Source organism: Dendrobates tinctorius, unplaced genomic scaffold, assembly GCF_039654945.1.
Source record: "Dendrobates tinctorius isolate UK_male_01 unplaced genomic scaffold, ASM3965494v1 ptg000267l, whole genome shotgun sequence".
NCBI lineage: Eukaryota > Metazoa > Chordata > Amphibia > Anura > Dendrobatidae > Dendrobates > Dendrobates tinctorius.
In genome coordinates, this window is record NW_027361934.1 from 1,150,001 (window position 1) to 1,174,212 (window position 24,212).

The window sequence follows — 24,212 nt, forward strand, 5'->3', positions numbered from 1 at the left end:
TTAACAGCTATCCCATAGAAGTGAATGGAGCAATTCTCACACAACTAACTTTAGAATCGGTGGGGACCTCTATTTTAGGCCACCCGTGATCATAAATGCATCTTGAATCCTATTGAAATGTGATAAATGTATTTGGGGGAAATCTTGGGTGCAAATCAATTTTTAGGATCCAGTCGACTGGCCGTGTTTGTTATTTTCGGCCTCTACCTGGAGGCGCAAGATTCACCTCCTGCCTGATGACATCAGCAGCTCTTCTATTGATTGACTAGCCTGGCGCCATGTCACGTGCGCTGCAGCGATGACGCCAGGCCAGCTAGTCGAGAGCTACAGATGCCATCAGGTGAGACTCGCCAGTGGCTGCTTTGCCATGTGCTGCAAATCCACTTGCGCCAATTGTTACCTTTTTTGGGGGCCCTCTGATTCATTAGACTCCCCTAAATCATCCCTTTAGGTGGATGGAGAGGAGAATCCGACATGTTAAGGTTCAGCGTCCAATCCTTTGTTCTCACGGAAGACTATCTGCCGGCCGCGGTGTCTGGCAGCTGCTCCTCTATAGTCAGACCATGTTGTGGGGGCTAGGAAAATGGCGGTGGACCTGGAGCAGGCTGAACTTCAGTTGCACGTTTTTCACGTGTCTATATACGGTCGGTGCTTCATAGGGTGTAAATGCTTTTTTTTTTTTTTTTTTTTTTTTTTCCTACTAGTTCTTGAAAAGGTATTTATAGAACCTATTTTTGTTAATGAGAATAGAGACGTTATCTGACAATCTGGTCATTTATGGGCAACGCTAAGAAGTCACGTTAAACGTAGTTTTTATTCATTGCCCATGTGTTTTTTGCCGCATGCGTTTCCAGTTTTTGTAGCTGTCCACAATCTAATGTCTCATTGCACAATCTGTACTTGCTCTTGACGAGGACCACTCCCAGCTTTTGGTGTAAGGCCTCACATGGTTACGTCTATGTGGGTAAAGGCACTTGAGGCATGTGCTTTTATAATGAACTAGCTGAATAGCCCGGTGCTGCCCGGGCATAGTAACTAACTGTGGTTAGTTATAACAAATTATAATTATCCTCCATCCCATAGTCCCGTGCCCATATACCCATCATACATATCCTCCATCCCATAGGCCCGTGCTCATATACCCATCATACATATCCTCCATCCCATAGGCCCGTGCCCATATACCCATCATACATATCCTCCATCCCATAGGCCCGTGCCCATATACCCATCACACATCCTCCATCCCATAGTCACATGCCCATATACCCATCATACATATCCTCCATCCCATAGTCCCATGCCCATATACCCATCATACATATTCTCCATCCCATTGTCCCGTGCCCATATACCCATCATACATATTCTCCATCCCATAGTCCCGTGCCCATATACACATCCGCCATCCCATAGTCCCGTGCCCATATACACATCCGCCATCCCATAGTCCCGTGCCCATATACACATCCGCCATCCCATAGTCCCGTGCCCATATACACATCCGCCATCCCATAGTCCCGTGCCCATATACACATCCGCCATCCCATAGTCCCGTGCCCATATACACATCACACATCCGCCATCCCATAGTCAACCATTATGACATCATAATGAGCGGCGGGGCTTGCAACCTATGATGACATCAGCGTCGCCATGGCAACCATTGTGACATCATAATGATGGGCGAGGCTTGATATGCACACACTGTTTCCCCATTATGCAAATAGGGTCATTATGACATCCTAATGAGGGGCGGGGCTTGCCACGCACACACTTTTTCCCCAGTATGTAGATAGGGGCAAATTGTTTGGTGAATTGGAACGCGCGGGGTTAAAATTTCGCCTCACAACATAGCTTATGATGCTCTCGGGGTCCAGACGTGTGACTGTGCCAAATTTTGTGGCTGTAGCTGTGACGGTGCGGATGCCTATCCTGGACATACAAACATACACACATACACACTTTGAGCTTTATATATTAGATTACGGCAGGTTTATTTTACCTTTTGAGAGTGATTTATCACAAGAATAACAAGTGCAAAGGTTTTTTTTTTCCCTCCTAAAACAATCAGATTCTTTCACTTTTTAAAAACCTTGGAAAATGAAAGAGGTTATATTTTATCTTATCAGTTGCCCTTGGTAGCTGCTTCACTTTCCTTCACAAAACCTTTAATAAATCCTCTCCATTGGTCATTTTGTCCTTAATGGCCCTGATGTGACTGGCCGGCTTTATGTACTTTTATCTAGGTTGTGCTCATTGGATGCGGTTTATGTGATGTCCACCGACAATTGAGACTAATAGCGGTGGGCAAACTGGACTCATTGGGCTTCTGTTTTGCCTGGTGGTGCTGTATTACTCTGTGGATAAAACTTGTGAGTTGTTTCACATTATATCTAGGAGTTGTCATTATGGGACAAATGGAATAAAACAAAAACACATGACCATAGTCCTATCATTAAAAATATTTTATTGATATACCATAATATAAAACCAAGGTTTAATTAAAAAAGCAGCAAAACATCAAATATATATATGATAATATGCATAAAAATTGAAGGGTCAGCTAACCATAATCATAAGAGAAGGTTACACATATGTGTAGGGTCCCATGCCACAGAAAAATATGCAAATAGTGTTACATAACGAATATAAAAATATATATAATAGTGCCGTAAAGGTATGTGATAAAAAACATATATTAACAAAACGACATACAATTAGATTAAAGTGCAATATATGTGCTAACAAAAAACACAATTTGTGTGAATAATAAACACTAAAGTGCAAAGTGCAATAGTGTCCAGCAGGGGTTGCTACACATAGATAAAATTGCGATTTTGTGACCACGAACATATATCTCTTAACGAATGAGAGTGTATGAAGGCGCAGTTAGGAGATAAACAATCACCACAGGTAGTAGTAAACCAATCAGAAAAACGAAATGGTTGCTGCCAACAACCAGACTACAATGTTAAATAGTTATACCTGTGGATTTATAAATGCTCCTACACGCCAGAGGTAGCTGCCCTTCCCCAACGCGCGTTTCGGCCAATTGCCTTCGTCAGGGGGTGGATACTAGCAGAAGCCAATAGGTATTTATGTACCAAAGAACCAATCAAGACTCATTAAACAAAATTTAGACCAATCACAGTCAGAAAGGCGTGGTGTTTCAATTATTATTAAAGCATATGCATATAATGCACATGACCTGAATTGAATGAAGCTGCCACATCTAGCATTAAGACATTAAATACTGGTATAATGTAAAACAATCAAGTATAAGACACTGCACAGATCGCAGTTTATGTGGTGCTTGATGGTTTTACTACTACCTGTGGTGATTGTTTATCTCCTAACTGCGCCTTCATACACTCTCATTCGTTAAGAGATATATGTTCGTGGTCACAAAATCGCAATTTTATCTATGTGTAGCAACCCCTGCTGGACACTATTGCACTTTGCACTTTAGTGTTTATTATTCACACAAATTGTGTTTTTTGTTAGCACATATATTGCACTTTAATCTAATTGTATGTCGTTTTGTTAATATATGTTTTTTATCACATACCTTTACGGCACTATTATATATATTTTTATATTCGTTATGTAACACTATTTGCATATTTTTCTGTGGCATGGGACCCTACACATGTGTAACCTTCTCTTATGATTATGGTTAGCTGACCCTTCAATTTTTATGCATATTATCATATATATATTTGATGTTTTGCTGCTTTTTTAATTAAACCTTGGTTTTATATTATTATGGTATATCAATAAAATATTTTTAATGATAGGACTATGGTCATGTGTTTTTGTTTTATTCCAGTTTTGGTCTATGACTGTCCTTTAGTTGCTATAATATAGTCTTGGGTGGTGTATGCAACATACTATACTAAAATTGACTAATTTCCCACTATATCCCCTTTATTTTGCTAATTATGGGACAAATGCAGAACTGTTTGTGTTAAGCGGGTGTCTGATCACTGAATACAGGACAATATAGAGGTCCGGGGTGGCCTATCCAGATGGGCGATTGCTACGAAAATCTAAATTCTGTATATTTTGTCTTTTTTTTTTTTTTTCAAAGTTGTTTATTCATCTCATGCAATGATGGGGAGCTGTGACTACTGCACGCCTCACAGATCCTGAGAAAAAGGCTCCGCAGCGCTAATTAGGCGCTGCACCAAGTAGTGGCTATGTGGGGGACCTTATAGGGAGCCTGTCATTAGTCACGCTGCCCAAAATTCATTCGGAGGCGTCATGAATCCGCACAATTGCAGCTAGGTATTGTTTCTCTCTGAAACACTGCTACTTTTGATTTCTATAAAAGCCGCCCTCCTTGTCACCTGGAAGAAGCCGGACTTATTTAGTAGTGGCAAACCCCTCTAATGTGTATGGGCTCATGCCGGCTGCATTTTGTAATTTACCCCCCCCCCCCACACACACACACTGTGACCATCCACAAATCTAATCCGCAGGAGTAGTTGACATGTTTGGGGGGCAGGTTTACACAATTGATGTCTTTTGCCTGGATTTGTGTTTTGTAATTGTGTAAAGGCTGAGATTCGGTAATCCTTTAAAACGATGTTTTGCTTTGTGAGCCCAGAGCTGCCGGTGTTGTTTTGTTGGATGCTCTGGAGTATTGTTCTCTTCTAGAGACGTTATCACAGGGACGTCACTGGCGGCAAGTGCCTGTTATGTCTGTCCTGAGCTGAACCTCTTTTTAAAGGGGCTTTCCAGGTTCAGAATATTGCTGGGTGGGAGGGGGGGGTTATGGGTGTGACTTTTGGCGAGTGCTGCAGCCTGTGGTGGGTTTTGCAGTGTTGCCGTATCCTTTTCAATAGAACGGTGCAATATCCAGCAGTGACCTGAACCGAGCGGCCGAGGCTGCAGCGCTCGCTGAATGCCGCAGTCCCTCTCGCTGGACTCCCCCAGAGCCTGATCCCCCTCCAATCCAATATAAAATACCTTTAAGGATGGCAATCAAGATTTACCCTTGTAATGGCCAGTTTCTCAGATTGCACTGTGAGGCTCCCAGTGAAGGCTTCTTCCAGCCACATTACAGCCCTGGGTGCATTATATAAGATGATTGCGGCAGTCTTGAAGCAATGTTACTTTACTGGTTTCTTAGTGTTTATATGGCAGCCGTCTGTCCTTGTATAAACCTATTCATCTTGTATTTTTCCCTGAGCCCCCTTCCCCCACCAGACTCCCCTATTGAGGTGTACACTGAATAGCGTCTGGTGTGTGACTATTGAACTGTTAGGATTGGGGTTGCCTTTTCTTGTGGCCGGTTTGGGCCGGCTTAACAATTGAAATGCTGTTTGGCCCCCTGTGGTGTGCACGTCCTTCCGCTCTAGGCCTGTCTGTGGGGATTTCTGTAGTTTGTGCACAGAGAATTAACATAGGAACGGGTACTGCTCAGAGATTACCGCAACTTTGATAGAAAACTGCAGCTATTCTTTGTCACGGGAGTAACAATGCCTCCCAGATACGTGTACCTTGTGTGTACATGTCTGATTGGATAATCTGATGGCCTTTTCTTTCCTCCTTGCATATCAATGTAGTTGTTTTTAAAGGAATATGTTACCATATTGCTGCTTACATCTTTTTATATAGACAGCCTCACCCACCCACTCGGTGGGGGCGATGGGTTGCTGTGGCAGCCAGGGGCCTACTAAAGACCACCGTCACTGCCATCAGGGTGCAGCTCCACATCCCAACCACAAGCTTCGCTTCATAGGAGGCCGTACTGTATTATATAGTGTGATCGGTCAATGATCTCCCCAAGGTTCAAATTTACACTGAAACAATGGAAAAAAATTTTCAATAAAACCTAACATTTGAATCATGCTTTAAAAAAATTGAAAAAATATTTGGTACTGCGACTTGTGAAAAGATCTGAACTATAGGGCCGGATGCACACAATTCGGAAGTACGGTAGTTTGATGTGTCCAAAACGCTGCCGTCTGTTCAACACAGATGAATCCGCATGTGTTCACTAAACCGAGTCCTGTGGAGACTGGGATTTCCACAAGAGAGATTGACATGTCTGGAAAGATTCGCCGCATGTCTATGTCCGCAGGTGAGCCGTGGGTGAATAGTGAGCATGGGATTTCTTGAAGTCTCATCCACTCTGCTGTAACATCTGGCTGCGGTGGGTTTGACGCTGCAGAAGTACAGAGTCCAACCCACAGCAACTCCGGATCGTGTGCACATACCCTAAAATGTAATGTTACTAGTCGTTTATAAATATTTACAACAAAATCTGTAATCCTCACATCCATATAAATCATGAATAATGTAATTTTAACCCTATGTGGTAACTGCTGCAATGGAAAAAATTAGTAACACACTAGATGTCACAGCTCGCCTCCTGTACAATGACATCACCTCTGTATACAGTAACGCAGGATCCACCATTCATAATAGGTGATATCACAGCTCACCTCCTCCTGTACAATGACTGATAACTAATTACAGAGCATGCCCACTAGTCATGAGCGAGCGCACTCTGATAGGGTTATCCGAGTGTATTTGGCGTTTTTGAATAATATGTTTGAGTCGCTGCTTCTGCTGCATGATTCGTGGCTGTTAGACAGCTGCAAACCATGCAAGGATTCTGTTTGTTAGGCAACACCTGCATGTGTTGTCAGCCGCGAATCATACAGTTGTGGGGACTCAACATATTACTCGAGCACGCCAAAGACATTCAGCTAACACCTGAGCATACTCGATAACACTCGACACGAGCACGTCCGCTCATCACTGATGCTTACAGCTCTTCCATAGAAGTCAATGAACATCTCCCAGACTATTACCAATTTCCCAGTGGCTGCTGTAGGGCATGACACTGATCCAGCTATATGCTATGGCTCCCCCTAGAGGAGGCTGCAGACCACTACACACTTATATTTCTATAGTCTGTGCATTAGGCGCTCTGTCAAGGCAGTGGATGCGCTTGGAACGTGCTATGTAGAATATATGATTAAGGGGTTTTTTTTTTTTGGCTGAAAGGTCTGCAAAAAAAAACATGACTGTCACAATTGCCTCATATTTGCAGTGCAAGTGGGCGATCTGGTGCTGATTAGATTTTCCTGCACTTCTCTAACTAGATAGTTGAGAGAAGCAGGTGAGAGCCCCGTCTGTACGTAACCATAAGTGGGCAAATTGCATAATGAGGCCACGTGGCTGCCCACCAGTGCTGTGAATACAGGGGAGCCGTGACTGCACATTGTCGCCATCCTCCAGTCATGGTGACCGTAGACTGTTCTTTTTAGTCTGGAAAACCCCTTTAAAAAGTGGACTCCTGTTCCAAGCTAGCTATGGACGTGACAGTGAAATATCTGCTGTTTGAGTTTTTTTTTTTTTTTTTTCATTTAGGGCTTTCTTGCCCCTAGATCATCTATGATGAGCTGTGTTCTTGTCATTTCACAGGAAAATTGTATGAAACTTGATTTTTGTAGTTGGTTCTTCGTGTTACATTGCGGCGGGGACCTTCGTAGTTACTTACATCCCTGTATGGATAAAGGGGTAGTTCAGATGTGGGAGAACCGCTTGTTTATTGCGTATTTGGCACTAAATAAAAAAAAAAACACGTTTCTTGGGCTGCCACTGCTCCAGTGATGAGTGCTGTGATACTTTCACTTTAACTCGTGCACCTTTATGGAGGATAAATGGCTTTCCAGGACTAAGATATTGATGACCTGATAGGATAGATCTTTTTTTCAGATTGGTGGTAGCCTGGCTCCCCACCGATCAGCGGCTATCGGTGCATAGAGCTGGAACAGCACAGCTCCGTATATCGTGTACTGGCCGTTCTAGGGTACTACAGCTCAACTGCCATTGACTTCAATAGGAGCTGAGCTGCAGTACCCAAGAATGGCCACTTCACAATGCACACAGCACAGTGCCGTACAAACAGCCTATCATGGTGGTGCCCGGTGTCGGGACTCCGACTGATATTGATGACCCAAGTCCTGCACAACTGAGTGTTACAATCATTTATTATAATTCATAAAATGTAATGTCCCTCACCCCCCTCCATGTCTGACGTCTTCTATTCGCCCCTGTAGAGTACACAGATGAAGCCGCTCTTATTCCCAAGAACTCTTCTGTCATTGTTCGAAGAATCCCAATTGGAGGAGTGAAAACTGCTACCAAGACATTTGTCATGTAAGTTCTTAGGCTAGTTTCACACTTGCTTTTTTTTGCAGCGCGTTTTTCCCGCAAAAAAACGCATTGAAAAAACGCATACATAAGCATACAACTGCTGCGTTTTTTTCAAGCATTTTTGAGCATGCATGAAAAAAACGCAGCGTTTTTAAGCGTTTGTACGCGTTTTTAGTGCGTTTTTACCGCGTTTGCGTTTTTTTCCAACATTTTTAGGTGGCCCCTCACACTACCCAAACCATGACTTTACTAACCCTGACCCTAACCCTGACCCTAACCCTTAACCAAATCATACTTAACCCAAACCCTAAACCCTAAATAACCCTAACCCTAACCCTGACCCTAACCCTTAACAAAACCATACTTAACCCTAATCCTGACCCTAACCCTAACCCTTAACAAAACCATACTTAACCCTAATCCTGACCCTGACCCTAATCCTTAACAAAACCATACTTAACCCTGACCCTGACCCTAACCCTAACCCTGACCCTAACCCTTAACAAAACCATACTTAACCGTAATCCTGACCCTAACCCTGACCCTAATCCTTAACAAAACCATACTTGACCCTAACCCTGACCCTAACCCTTAACAAAACCATACTTAACCCTAATCCTGACCCTAACCCTGACCCTAATCCTTAACAAAACCATACTTAACCCTAACCCTGACCCTAACCCTTAACAAAACCATACTTAACCCTAATCCTGACCCTAACCCTGACCCTAATCCTTAACAAAACCATACTTAACCCTGACCCTAACCCTGACCCTAACCCTTAACAAAACCATACTTAACTCTAATCCTGACCCTAACCCTGACCCTAATCCTTAACAAAACCATACTTAACCCTAATCCTGACCCTAACCCTGACCCTAATCCTTAACAAAACCATACTTAACCCTAACCCTGACCCTAACCCTAACCCTGACCCTAACCCTTAACAAAACCATACTTAACCCTAATCCTGACCCTAACCCTGACCCTAACCCTTAACCAAACCATACTTAACCCTAACCCAAACCCCAACCCTGACCCTAACCCTAACCTTAAACCCCCTTAACTAACCCTAACTCTAACCCAAACCCCTAAATTCCATGGTTAAAAAAAAAAAACGCATATGCAAAAAAACGCATACATGAGCATGCCAGTGCGCACATATGCGCATCCATAGGCTATAATGGCCATTTTTAGCGCAAAACGTGCGCATATGTGCGCATGCGCTTTTTTGCAGGGCCAAAAAATGCAACATGCTGCGTCTGGAAAATACCAACGCACACCCCAAAAAAACACAGCGCATGAAAATCGCATACATGCGCTTACCAGCGCGCAGGTATGCGCACCCATGTTAAATATAGGGGAAAAACGCATGCGCAGGTATGCGTTTTTTTCCAGCGCTAAAAAAACGCAAATGTGAAACCAGCCTTATACTGTGATACATTTTGTACAGATACAGTAGTTTGATAAAGGCTTCTGCAAGGGTCAGTTACGACAGTTAATCCAATTATTTTCCTAAATTCTGTATGTAGATGGAAATCTGTGATGTAGCGTCGAGATTGAGATGTGAAAATACAAGAAAGCAATCCCAATGATTGGGTTAGGGGACAGACCGTCAACCTGTTATGCTACTGGTAGACAGCAGGTTGTGGTTTTTATTTTTAATAATCACATATATGGTCACCGAATAAATGACACCTTGATAACTGCGGTCTGATGTCTTGTTCCACAGAAATCCACATTTTTCTAAATATGTAAATGAGCTGTTAGATCTATCTGCTTGTGCTGGGGGCTCTGTCAAGACTTTAGAAGCTGAAAAAGGGATAAAAGAAAAGCTTGACAGACCCCCTCACCCCCATTACCAGTGGAATCCATGTCCATTTCTGTTCCATAGAAATAAGTAGGATCTGCTGTCTATTCCATCATGACTTACAATTTTTAACTAAAGCATGTGTAAATGCACACTCGGCTCATTTTTAAATAGGCTGTCCGCTACTTTTACATTGATGACCTATCCATGGGATAGGTCATCAATACCAGTTCAGCTGGGGTCCAACGCTCGGCACCCCCGCTGATCAGCTGTTATCGGCAGCCGGAAATGCTTGCGGAGCTGGCTGTCTTCTGGTAAAGCGCTTCTGCCTCCTATTGCTTTGAACAAGCCCCTGCCACTACCGGAAGACGGAGACGCTCAGCAAGTAGGTACTCCCAGCTGCCAACACCGATAACAGCAGATTGGTGGGGGTGTTGGATCCCGGACGATCAGACATTGATGACCTATCCTATGGATAGGTCATCAATGTAAAAGTAGTGGACAACCTTTTAAGGTCTCCACTGATCAAAATGATAACATAACATTATGACAATGCCCCTATAAAGTGCATAAAATGACTGCTTGGGTGTCACACCATGTCTTGATGTGCAGAGGTTTGCCGAAATGCTAATTTGCTTTTCTTTTTTCTTTCTGTTTGACTTCCAGAAGTCGCGCCGAGCCAGTGAGTGGAACATCAAAATCCGTATGTAACCCCACAATCACCTATTTTTCCTTTATACCTCTTTTTCTCCATCCTTTTAAGCTGAGGGCTCTGGCCTGCTAATTTCCCCCCCATTGTGGTTTTGTTAAACTTACAAATTGTGAATACTATGTATTTTATATCCCTGCCGAGCACTGTGTCCTTCTGCCACTTGTATTTCATATTGAATTCTCAGCGCCCTCCTGTCACACAGGACCTTGTACCGTCTGTAGGATCGATCCCTCTTGTGAACATGATGTCATGTTCTGTTGTGGGTTTTCATTTTTATACATATATTTTTTTACAACCGTATTTGTACTGTTAACTGCAATAAAGTATTCCATGTGATTTGTAGTGTTTGCAGAGTATAAAAAAAATGACATTTTTGCAAAGGATTGTTTTATATGCTTTAACATTTGTATTGTTTTTAATGGTTCATACTCGTGAATTGCCCTTTTTTATATGAAATGTTCCTGTTGCAGTGTAATTTAATTAAGTTTATGCACAATCTGTCATTTTCTTGACATTCTACTTGCACATATATGGTAAATCGCTGTAGTTGGTCAGTGATTGTTTTTTTTTTTTTTTTTTTCCGGTTATCTGCATGTAGAGATAAAGCTTGGCTTCTTGCGTGTAGCCCAATTTTTTTTTGTTCTGTTTCTGCCAAGGACAAAACACCCACCTCCCGTATACAGTAACGCAGGACGTGATGGTCGTGTTAATTGCATTTTAGATGACTGCAACTTGTTTTGCTTGAGGTCTCAGATAAACCAGGTCACTACGGTGCAGATTAACACACGACCTGATTTCTATTGCCCCCCCACCCACCGTAGACGCTGGTCCCGGTGTGGTATCACGTGCTGATGCTTTGTTCTGGCTCTGCATATCAGTATGCTGAACAGGCACGGGTTGGGGAAAGAGCGATCCATTATTGATTGCTTTCTCTCTGTTCGTAGAACTTTCTAGTTTCTGCGAATACAATGTTCATTGTCAATCCCAGATAAACAAATTTGCCTCCTATATTAAAGTGTCAAACTTTTTTTTTTTTTTTTTTTGACACATACCTCTGTTGGTAGCCAATGGATCAAGTTGGGTCCCAACAGGGTACCCAGCACTTTTCTGTCCATCAAGTCTTTCAATGTGAACAGCGGACGGCAGATGTTTGTTTTTGCCGCTGACTATAATTCCCAAACCGTACAGCTTCCTCTTGTACAAGGACCTGGCCATCCTGACTTATTTGGGTATCGCTCAGGTTTTTAAAAATGGAGCTTCACAGTAAAAGGAAATGCTGTCATTACAGACCCCTTTTAAAGATCTAAGAGCTGACGTAGCTATAATTTATGCCAATTAGTGGTGTAAAATATAGCATCATTTTTGAAAAGAAACATAAATGTGCCACATGCACCATAATTTGACTTTTTTTGGTACAAATTTTGTACCACAAAGTTGATTTTCCCCTTATTCTCTATATAATATTTTGTACACATGTGTTATCAGTCTACATAGAGATGGGGGAGTGACATTATTTGATGGTGGCAATATTAGTCACAACCTACGCATGTTATAAGCTACCTAAGACACCCCCCACTGAAGACACTCGTCTCTAATAATCAGCATTCTCAGACTGGTGATCATTGGGCTGAAGGCAGAGGGACTTGGTGGAAATTAAATGGTATTTCCGCCATGGAAGGAGATCTATAGGTGAATGATCTCTGATTCTTCATAGTTGTGCCGTATTCTAGCACTAGGAGTGGATGTACTGATTGTTGGCCATAGGGCTCCTACACATTTGCGTGAAAAATGGACTAGTACAATCCACTAAAAAAAAAAATCAGATTGCACTCTGTCTAATGTTGTTCTGATTCGCTTCTTTTTTTTTTTCTCTGCTCAGCTCGGACTGAGAAAAAAACTGCAGCATGCTGCGATTGTCCTCTTACATCAGATGAGACTCGCCAATGCAAGTAACATAGTTATTAAGGTTGAAGGGAGACTTTAAGTCCATCTAATTCAACCCATATCCTATCCTAACTTGCCCTAACATGTTGATCCAGAGGAAGGCAAAAAAACCCCATGTGGAAAACAGTAAGCTTCACATTGGGGGGAAAAAAATTCCTTTCCGACTCCACATACGGCAATCAGACTAGCTCCCTGGATCAACGCAATATTAAGGAGACTAGTGTATATACCCTGTAATATTATAAGTCAATGGGTGCGAGAAAAAAATCGCACAGCACACGTACCATATGTGTTCTGTCTGATTTTTATGCACCCATCTTAGAATACCCGACATTTCATCAGCCGAGTACAGTAAAATCACAGCGTGCCAAGTCAGACTAGAATAGCTACATATGTGAGTTATGTAATTATTACAGTGTGTTAAGTTTAATATACATGTGTTTAATAAATCAATAAATTACAGGAAAAAATAGTGTGGTATCATTCGAAACTTTAATAACCAGCAGAGGGAAAGCGGACAGCTGGGGCAGATGTTTACAGCGTGGAAAAGGGTGTAATTCACACGGAGCATGGAGCTTCACAGGCTATTAATATAAGCTCACAGCTGTAAACTTAGTGTTTACTGGTTATTAAAATGGGGAGTCCCAAATAAAGACTATGTAGGGTCCACCTATTAACCAGCCAAAAGTTAGGCAGACAGCTATGGGCTGATATGAATAGACTAGGAAGGGGCCATTGCTATTGGACTCCTCCCAGACTAAAAACATCAGCTCTCAGCCGCCCCAGAAATGGTACATTCATAAGATGCACCAGTTCTGGTTCTTGGCCTCTGCTCTTCCCACTTGCCCTGGTGCGATAGTAAGTGGGGTAATAGTTTTGGGGATTGTCAGCTTTGTATTGGCAGCTGACATCAAGCCCAGGGGTTAGTGATGGGGAGCTATCTATAAAGATGCCCCCATTATTAACCCCATAGTCAGATTGTAAATAAAATAAAAAAACTGGTGGACTTGCACTGATTGGCAGGTGTCCCTTGCTCCCAGGAGGAGTAAGCAGCTGCTATCTGTGGCTGAGGCCTATATATATACCTGGAGAAGATAAGGATTAGGCGTTTCGAACATGCCCGTCCTTCTGTTAGGGAGGAGTTGGTGGCCCCTATATACATCAGATGGGTGGCTAGTCCTGCTTACATAGGCAGTATTTGCTAGCCAGTCTGTATAGGGGGGGGGCCTAAAGGCTGTTTAGTCAATATTCCATATTTGACTAAATGAATGAATCAATGAAAGCATCGATTCTGGATATCGGAGGAAACTTTCCTGCCCATACTTCCCATATGTGAAACCCGCTTATTCACCCAGCAGAACCTGGCAGTGCCACATCGTGCTTTTAGATCACCAAAGATATATATATATATATATATATATATATATATATATATATATATATATATATATTTATTTTTTTTAACAAGTAGTGTTGTTTTTTTTTTCCCTCTCAGGTCTTATGACTTCCTACTTTAAAAATCCTCAATGTTTTCAAGGATGTAATGGATTTTTCCTATAGTTTCCTGCTTGTTGCCTTAGGTTAGATGGCAGAGGTGGCCGATTTCCTAGGCATGGAGGGCGGCGATTACGAGCTCTTGTTGGAGCTTGCAATCTCTGCTCTGAATCTGGCGGCTTCAAGAAACAGGAGAAAACCCCTTCTAATGGAGGCTCATAAATCCGACTTAGTGGCAATTACCTAGATACCCTAACTTAAGGGGAAGCAGTGCCTCAATTGTCAGTCCAGTCATAGAAGCCCCCAAAATGTGTCCCCTTGGTGCACCTGCTCCACTATAGTTCATGTAACCCGTGTTTGTACATCTCTGAATTTTATTTTTTTTTCCTGCCACTTCCTAGCCGTTCTTCGGCCATCATTCTCTGGTTTCTGCATATTTCTGATTGACTCTTTTGTATGTAATACCCTAATGGTCCTCACAATACAAGTCTCTATTTGTATTGCTTATATGATATAGTATTAAGAAACGTTATCTGTATCTTTTTTTTTTTTTTTTTTTTTGTCCTAGTTTTGCCATTGATTTAACCTGTTGACCCTCATGGCTATTGTATATGATGGTTCCTATGCAGTTCTGTTTCCTACTTTTTTTCATTTGAGTTTTCTTTTTGTTAGCATGTGTATTTAATGAGTCACATGTTTTATAAAATAAAAATGAATATTGTTTTAGCCATTTGTGTTCCTGGAATGTCTTGAGAGTAACTGCAGCGATTCTGTCCCTTGATTTCTTCCATCGTTTCTGCTAATGATTCATTGTTACGACGAGATCGGGCACATCGCCAGTGGACGCCAGACACGCAAAATCCGCACATTCATTGTTTATGGGAAGGCTTCAGACATTTTGCACTGGAGAGATCGATCATTTAAAAAAAAAAAATTGTTTTTTTTTTTTTTTTTAAACCATATCTACCCATTGTAATATGTCTTAAAGTGACTGTCACCAGGTTTCTATATTGCTCCATCTGAGGGTAGCATAAAGTGGGGAACGGTGTGGCACTCATTGGGCTCCTTGCTGGCTATTTAGATCCACCACTCTACAGGTGAGATGACACGGTACAGCTGGCCACATGGGGCAAACTCCGCTGACCCAGGGTCACTGATGATCACATGACTTTATGCCCAGATTGTCGGGCCATCGGCTTGAGTTTTGGCCATTTACAGTCGACTGCCCGTAAGGTGTTGGCCTCCTAATGATGAGCTTGTGCTGTTAAATCTCCATATTAAAGGGACTCTTTAATGACTGTTCAAACCAAGCACAGGCGCTCACTGCATCATGGTGAGGCAAAAAATTTAAGTACACCTTCCCTCCTGCTTGTTTTCCATCCATGTCTGCCCTTCGAGCTGTCAATTAACAGATAGGGGGGAGGAGATAGATGGAAATCCAGTAGGAAGGAGTACTTAAATGTTTGACTGTGCCATGATGCACTGAGTGCCTGTTCTTGGTTTGAACAGTCATTTTTAATGAGTCATGGATAGCTCTTATCCCTTCTGTTATATCCAGTGGTCCCTTCTATTGTATCCAACAGCATTTCTGGCTAACTAGATGTCACAGAAGGAATAGTAGAACTGTAGCAGGTAAAGCAGTGACTTTGTCACAATTACGGTAAAAGTATTGAGTGACCCTACTTTGTTACCCCCATATAGGGCAGCATAAACCTGACGCTCCCTTTAACTGCCCACTGTTGCCATCACGCCCTTATGGCGGCACTGCCATATAGTGAGCAGAGAACAGCACTCGGTGTCTCAATCAGTCCCGTAGACAATGAATGGAGTGGTGGTGCACAACCAGGACTGTTGCCCCATTCTCATGATCGAAGCCTCATCGAACAGTAGCTTGTGACCTGTCCTATTACTAGGTGATGAGTTATAGTGGGACAAACACCTTGATCATTAGACCTGCTTGCCCAAAAATCAATGTTCAGATGGCAATGTAAGCTAATTTGCCAGCACCTCTGTTGCACCATTTAGATCCATATTGATTTGGTAAAAAAAAATTGCTGCGTTCACCTCTACATCACACAGCGCTATGAATAAGATGGTAATTCCTCTGTGCTGTAGATGTGAACCCGTCCTTGCCTCTCAGCTTCAGCTGCTCCACCGGCAGTCTATATCAATTCAGTTGTCAACTGGATCATCGCACTTGGGCCACTTGCACATTACATGTATGAGCCTTTTAATTTATTGCACATTTCTTAAGATCAGAGCAGACCCTTTCCCTTTTAAAGGACACAATCCAGTTCTTGGCAAGGCTCATGCGTGGTGCTGCACGATGTCCATACGGATGAGTATTGACAAGAACAAATTCCTTAACAGACCCCCAATAGCAGAATTGCTCCTACTGAGGCCGGGGGAGCGAGTAAATGGCAGATGATGCAGCGAGATTCCCTGAGGTGACTGCATTACATGACATTATATATTCCATTTTCTTCTGTCTGTATCCATTATCAGAAGCACATTATTTATGTCGACTATTGATGAGACACCACATCGGTCTTGAGATATTCTGGCTTTTTCCATTGGCAACCATCTTTTGCTTCATCTCATTGGCCCCCACACATCAGGATGGAGCCAATAAATTGAAATTGTTAGATATTGGTAGCGTCTCGGCCTCACATGTTCTGCGGCTGTCGGACAAAAAAAAAATGTGGGGATATTCAGACAATTGATGCAAACTCGAATTGCGAGCACTTTCCGCTCAACACTAAAAACCACCTAAGGCCTCAGTCACACAAGCCCTATGTGCTAGTCTACATGACCAGTTTTTCTCCCTGACCTTATATCTGTTCGGCATACACTATTTTAGTCTATTTTACCTACCAAGATATTTTATGTAATGGTGGAGAGTTCAAGCACCTGTCTTCCATGTGGATGCGACAAATGCAACTGGTCTTTTTTTTTTTTCTTGTGTTTTTACAACGGCCGTTGATTCTCCGGCCTAATCCAGATCTAAACGCCTCCATATGCTGTTATTTTTGTAGTGTGACTGTCCCCGTCTTTTCCTGTATCTTAAGGATCTTTTGTATCAGTCAAAGCTGTGCCCTAATATAGTCAGCAAATGCTACCAACCTTAGGCCAGGTTCACATAGCGTTAAAGCAGTCCGTTCAACGCATAGCGTTGACGGACTGCATTAATGCTACTCCTTCCCGTGACTGCGCTAGCAGTGACGGACCCTCGGACGCTGCAGACTGCGTCCGAGGGTCCGTCACAGAATGACGGCACATCGCTAATGCATGCCGATTATGACATGCGTTAGCGATGCACTCGTCTATAGTAGTCTATGGGTGCGTTAATGCATCCATTACATAGCGTTAATGCCGCTGTGTAAGGATGCGTTAAATGCAGCACCCAAATGCCACGTGAACCCAGCCTTACCGAGTACAATGTTTGTAGCATTTTTTGACTATTTTCTCTTGACAGTGACTTATTTGGAAATCAGTTTTGAAATCCCTCTTATTCCTTTTGACTTTTTCCTGTAAAGGCAAACTTTTTTTTTTTTTTTTTTAATACGTACATACAGTGGTGGTATGACCGTATAGAAGCTTGTACAACTAAAATGGGTTGGAAGTGCAGTCAGGGCGTGTCAGTGCACTTGCATTGTTGCTTCTCCCGGTGCACTGACGCCCGCCCCCCACCCAGTGCACTTCCTGATTTGCATATAGTTTCTATTCTATATTTCTCATGTCTGGGTACATCAGATCTCTACAAAAAAAGCTATTTTATACGGGAGGTGGGTAGATTCATCTGTGCAGCCATACCGCTACTGCCATAAAGGTTTTAACCCCACCTTCCTCTTATACACCCATCGTACCTACACAAGCAGTGCTTTCTTTTGCCATGTACGAATAATAAAAATATATCTGACATTACAAGTTCATTTTCCAATTTTCCATTCAATTGATATTCACAATTGTATAATGTCTTAATAGAATGTTTTTGGAATTGCTGCTATAATCCATGTTATATGTAATTGTCTGTATTAATTGATGTATATGAAAACCTCTGTATTATGTCACTGCGTTCCTATGTGAACGTTTAAAACTTTTTTGCTTTATTAAATTTTTTTCTTTTTTTTTTTTTTTTTCTTTTTTTTTTTTAATGCTTGAACGTTTTTTAATTTTCCGTAAACAGATTGATGACGCTTCTGCATCTATATCTCTGGCCCAGCTTGCTAAGGTATATGTATATTCATTACTGTTGATTTTACAGTCTTTCTGCCTTTTATTTTTTTTTTTTAGTATTTTTGTGTTGTATGTGAGTTTCCTTTGTGTAAGCGGTGCAGGTTTTTTCCCTTTTTAAAAAAAAACAAAAAAAAAAACAGCAATTACAATATATATATTTGCCAACTACGATATTCCTCTGTTATGCTATCGAAGAAACAACTGAAGTGTTCTTCACAAGAAGAATTTTTTTTTTTTTTTTTTTTTTTTTTTTTTGCTCGTAATGTTGAGAATTTTTTCATGCTTCTATTTTTTTTGTCTGAGCTTTGAAGAACTTTCCTCCGAGGAAAGAAGAATTATGGCTTGGCGTTTGGCACTGCTGGACTTTTACCCTTTCTTGTGACGAGTTTTGATGGGACGTTTCGCCATCTTTGCTACCTCACGTGTTACTTATGGAGTGTTATCATTCTCAATACTGGCGTCAATCTCCATTTTATTTTTGATTTAATTGGTTGTAATTTTTGTTTTTGCACTGATATTCCATGTGATGCTTGTAATTATGCCTCTACATGTCTGCCTATGATATATATATATTTTTAATGGTAATTATATGTATGATGCATAACAAAAATGGCCTCGTGTCGAACGTTTATAACCGGTAAATGTACAATTTCTATCGATTGTAATAAAAAAAATGATTGAACAGTTTGCTTGTTTTGTGAGTGAGTGCAGAGCCCATCCGCTGTGTGACGCTGCCAATGGAACAGGCCCATCTATTCTGTAGCCACGGTCTGCCATGACTGGCCAGAAAATGTGTGCACCCCATGTCGCTGGGAGCTAGTCCATGTTTATACCTGCTTTTAAAAATACTCCAAAATTAAAGTAAGGGAAATCGGTACAACCATTTATTATTGTGATGGTGTCGCAAGCTATAAAACAAGCATGTCTGCACTGGCTACATGAATATTTCTTCAATTATTTTTTTTGTTTCCGAGCCACTTTACAAATTACATTACTGGAGCGATCAAATAGCAAATCCCTAATAAGTTCACTAAAACAAAATCAGGTGGTTAACTTTAAAATAAACATTTTTTTTTTAATCTGGTGTAAATGCCGCTGTTCTCCTGAATTGGGCGATGTTTTTCTTTTGTTCCTGCGCCTCTTTGTTCCGGAGATACGGCACCCTCTTCCCTGTATACAAATCTTGTCTTGTTAGCCAACTGGGTGTGGACCTCAATGCTCTGCGGGGGTTGGCTTAAGAGCCACGCCCAGTTATTCACATGGAAAAGAAGCCGCCATATCTCCGGAACAGAGGGGCATAGAAAGAAAAGAAAAAACATGATGGATTCAGGAGAACAGTGGCATTCACACCAGGTAAGAAAAAATATGTATGGAAAGTGGAAGGTCCTATTTAAGGTGCTCTTACATTTTAGACAGTGGACAGCTGTCGCCCCCCCCCCCCCCCCAAAAAAAAAACAAAACAAAACAAAAACTACCTCCTACTGCGCTTTCATATGCTCTCTATATATAGGAGGAGCGGAGCAAGCCGCTGCCATGTGTCAGAAATCCCCCATACAAATCAGATGGTTGTCCGATGCCACCGACTAATGTGGATAGGTAAATGTAGTTTTGGTCACAGCAGACCAATAGAAGTCGATGCTCGCTCCTGCCCCAGATGCAGTTCTGTCTGCAACAGGATTATTTGACTGGCCCAAAAATTCACTAGTTTGTGTTAACTTGTCCTTTAAGGGGTATTCCCATCGTCAAGATCCTATCCCAGTATGTATTAGATATAATCGCAAATACCTCCAATTAGTAATGTAGTATAGTTCTTCTGATTAGCTATGTCGCTTAGGTATTCATTGTTACAACCACTAAACTGTCACTATGTGAGTGGCCATAACTATGGATATCTTGGCTACCAGGGCTGCGGAGTCGGAGGTTTGGCTTACAGACTCCAGAGCCCTGTTGGCTACTGCAATACCCTGCCTATGGTGTATGCGACCCAGCTAGTCAGGAGAACTAAACTACATTTCTAATTGGAGACTTTTGTTGATATGCTTACTACATATTGGGATAGGATCTTAGAGATGGGAATTCCACTTTAACAGCTTTGTTTTAGTCTGTGTCCAATTCTTATCCTACATTAAAGGGTTACGCTTATCTTCATAAATGGGTATTGTTGGTAAGTCGTTGGTCGTTGCCTAGGAGTCCGACCACCGCAGTGCTTACCAGCTTTATTTTGAAGCTGGCCCATAACGCGCTGTTGCCACCTAATTCCGTCCAGCTTCAGTGCAGCGCTTGCAAGCTAGACATAAGCGGTGGTTGGTCTCCCGGGCAACGAGCTGTAAAGAAGTTAATATCTCAAGAACAGCAGCAAATTTTAATACGCCGTAAATTGCAAAAGTGGTGTGTTTTCTAAGCGCTATCTGAAAATTTCCATCTATGAAGATGGAAATAACCCAATAATGTATCAGCTCAAATTTTGAGACTCCACCATTGCGAAACTGTCCGTTGCATGTGTATTGAATAGTGATTTTACTATATTCCTGCATGCAGTGAGCTCCCCCTGGTGGTGACTTCAGGCTGACAGAATTCTCTACTTGGACTCAAGGCAGGGGACAGTAGCTCTAATTGATATAGATCTATTAAAAAAAAAAGAATTTGCACAGAATAGGATATATAACAGTTGGAAAATTCCCAGAAATTAGTCACTAGTTCACCACTGGAGCAGATCTGATAACACTGTATGGGAGAGCCGCTATTGGATTAACCCACTAATGTCTTCTGGAAAGTGGCTCTAAAGGCCCCGTCTCACTAAGTGATCTCGGTAGCGAGATCGCTGCTGAGTCACAACTTTTGTGACGTAACAGCGATCTCACCAGCGAGATCGCTGTGTGTGACAGCGATCAGCGAGCGGCCACCCTGCCGGTATCGCTGATCGCTGGAAGAAACCTCTGGACATTTCTTTGGTCGCTGGTCTCCCGCTGGCCAGCAAGCATCGCTGTGTGTGACAGGCGGGAGACCAGCGATCAGCTGTAAAAAATAAAAAAAATAAAAAAATATAGTTATTCTCACCTTCCGACGTCCTGTTCAATCATCTTGCCTCTCTCCACGCTCCGGCCCCAGTGATCCTTTGCATGAATGACCGTGAGATATCATGGTCTCGAGGGATAACAAAGTCTCGCGGTCATTCATGCAAAGGATCACTGGGACCGGAGCGTGGAGAGAGGCAGGATGGCTGAACAGGACGTCGGAAGGTGAGAGTAACTATATTTTTCATATTTTTATTATTTTTTTACAGCGATGCCGCACGCTCGGCATCGCTGTGCTGATCGCTGGTGAAGCTGTCTGTGTGACAGCTCACCAGCGATCACATAGCGACTTACCAGCGATCCTGACACCTTGATATCGGTGTCGGGATCGCTGGTAAGTCGCTTAGTGTGACGGGGCCTTAAGTTGTACTTTGGATTTGAGGTATGTTCGAGGCGTTCTCTGTGGTCTCTGCAGCGGCACATTATTGTATTGCTTTGCAGGTTACCTGTGAACATCATTTTTAATCCGTATGTATGATGTACAGTCCCGGTGTGATCCTTCTAGTGATGTATTCCGCATTGGTCGGCATTAGGCTTACACCTGCCTGCTGTCCACCTATCCCACACTCTGTACAGAATAGCAGAGTGGGGGGGGGGGGGGGGACAATGCCACCAAAATCTGAACACCTCACTCTGTATAACAATGTAAAAAGCAATGAGTCTATAGGCGATGTGTCGTATTTAGCTAAAAATGATCTTCAAAGGTGAACTTAAGCGAAATAAGTCACAACATATTAATTTTAATTTGAATCTTAAATTAATTTTCACTTTTACTCAATGTATCCTTATTGCTGTGGGAAATGTGTAACTGTTAGTAAGGACATGATGTGCTGGTCTGATAGGTGCGGGTACCCCCACTGTCTCCACTACAAGGAGGACCGATAGTAATTAGAGATGCCCTTGGTGTATAGTCTACACCTCACCGGACAGGTCGGGGCCTCCAACTATGGAGTTGGTGAATGGGACCCACATCTCTGAGACACGTGGCATATCTCGTGGCTGTGCCATAAATGTTTAATGGGAATGTGTCCATAAGAAAATGACCTATTGTCTTAAGGTTTTTAGATTAAATTGTATTCATTGATTTAAAAAAAAACAACAAAAAACTTTCATAATTAGCAATTTTCACACTGGCCACTTGACCTAATGTTAGACTTCAACTTGACTCTGAGCTTCTTTTTGTATAGAAGTGTTATCTGACCATGGTCTAAGGGAATTGTACAGGAGGAGGAGGTGAGCTGTGACATCACCTATTGGGAATGGTGGAATCCGATGTCATTACTGTATATAGAGGTGTTAGCAGTCAGTTATCTTATCTCTGAGATTACTGAAGAGTCAACTGTACAGGACAAGAAATGGGAATCTAGTGTTGGGTCTAGTGGCCAGTGCGAAAATTGCAAAAAAAAAAAAAAAGTTCAAATTATTTTTTTTTATATTTGAAAGTGATACAAAAATAAGATTTAGTTTTAACATAAAACATTATTTAACAAATGGGTCATTTTCTGATGATAATATAAGGGATTAAAATTCTTGCTGTCTGCAGCCACCACTAGAGGGCGCACTCCATATACTGCCCACTACATACTGTAGGTATTTTATGACGTCAATCCGCACACAGTTAGACCTCACATATGATAAAATGGATATACAATCTGACGCTACAACCGCTCATTAAGACTGACGGGGTTTTCAGGAATTTATGCCCATTTTTTCGAGCTTGGGTTTCACTTTACAAACAACTAGAAATGTCACATTGCCAATGCTGGACCCTTCTTTTTTTTGCAATACGTCTCTCCTGCACCAAGGACGTGCTTTCCGTAGTTTGGATATCCTTTTCAGTGTAGGGGACAGTCCTCAGATTACAGCAGTAGAACATTTGTGCCGAAGAATCGTCTGACGCATGCCGCTAATCTTACGCTTGTGTTCTGTCGGTGGCGATCTGCATAGACGCACTATGCGGGTTCCACTGGCAGACATTTTTTTTTTTTTTGCATGCCGATATGTTGACCATTATCTTCATCGTTTTGAGTAATTTCTCCGGGTATAAACATGGCCTTTGTATTTTAACCCTTTCAATGCTGACGACTGCCTTCAGGATTGCAGGGGTTAATTTAGCCCTTCCTGCCTTTAACTGGCGGGTCCTCAGGAGTGTTCTGATTTCCTAGGTGGGGAATTTTTTTTATTTTTTTTTTAGGCGTAAGGAGCAAACGCAGCATTGAATGTGTGAGTGCCTGGATGCGTTTGGGGCTTTCTGCGTCCTCATTTTCGGTTTTGACTAATTTTTTCTCCTCCCTTAAACAATTGCCTGTTGAACAGACCGCCAATCTGGCTGAAGCCAATGCTTCGGAAGAGGATAAAATCAAAGCAATGATGTCTCAGTCCGGCCATGACTATGACCCCAGCAAGTAAGTCCACGGCGATCGCAAACAGTTCGCCAATCTGATCCGCTTATGGGCGATCGCGATAACAATGTGTTTTTTTTTTTTTTTTTGTTTTTTTTTTATTATTCTTAATAGCTATTTGAAAAAACCTGTGGGGCCCCCGCCTCCATCATACACTTGTTTTCGATGTTTAAAGCCTGGTCATTACATCAAGAATTGTCCTACAAATGGGGTAAGTCAGGATCACTCTAAAAAGCCAATGTTTAATTGCTGCAAAACCTCCAAGGCCCCCCTCTATATCCTTAGGTCGGTGGGCGGGTTTCACCATCGATGGTGCATTGCAACGCACACGGCTCCATACGTTTTATAGTGGCCATGAATGG

The 24,212-nt window shown here is 42.2% G+C and overlaps 1 protein-coding gene across 4 annotated transcripts in view; it reads left to right on the forward strand.

The window, feature by feature from the left end:
- Positions 1-24,212, forward strand: part of RBBP6 (RB binding protein 6, ubiquitin ligase) — a 41,661-nt gene that overhangs the window by 2,154 nt on the left and 15,295 nt on the right. For 2 of the 4 annotated variants that reach the window (XM_073559288.1, XM_073559290.1), the window contains exons 2-6: positions 8,082-8,181; positions 10,655-10,691; positions 18,325-18,369; positions 23,765-23,853; positions 23,965-24,061. In XM_073559288.1, the coding sequence (XP_073415389.1) occupies positions 8,082-8,181; positions 10,655-10,691; positions 18,325-18,369; positions 23,765-23,853; positions 23,965-24,061 (368 nt within the window). Of the gene's footprint in view, positions 1-8,081; positions 8,182-10,654; positions 11,037-18,324; positions 18,370-18,677; positions 19,933-23,764; positions 23,854-23,964; positions 24,062-24,212 lie in introns of those variants that run through there. The other 2 variants (XM_073559292.1, XM_073559291.1) reach the window with 2 other exon arrangements.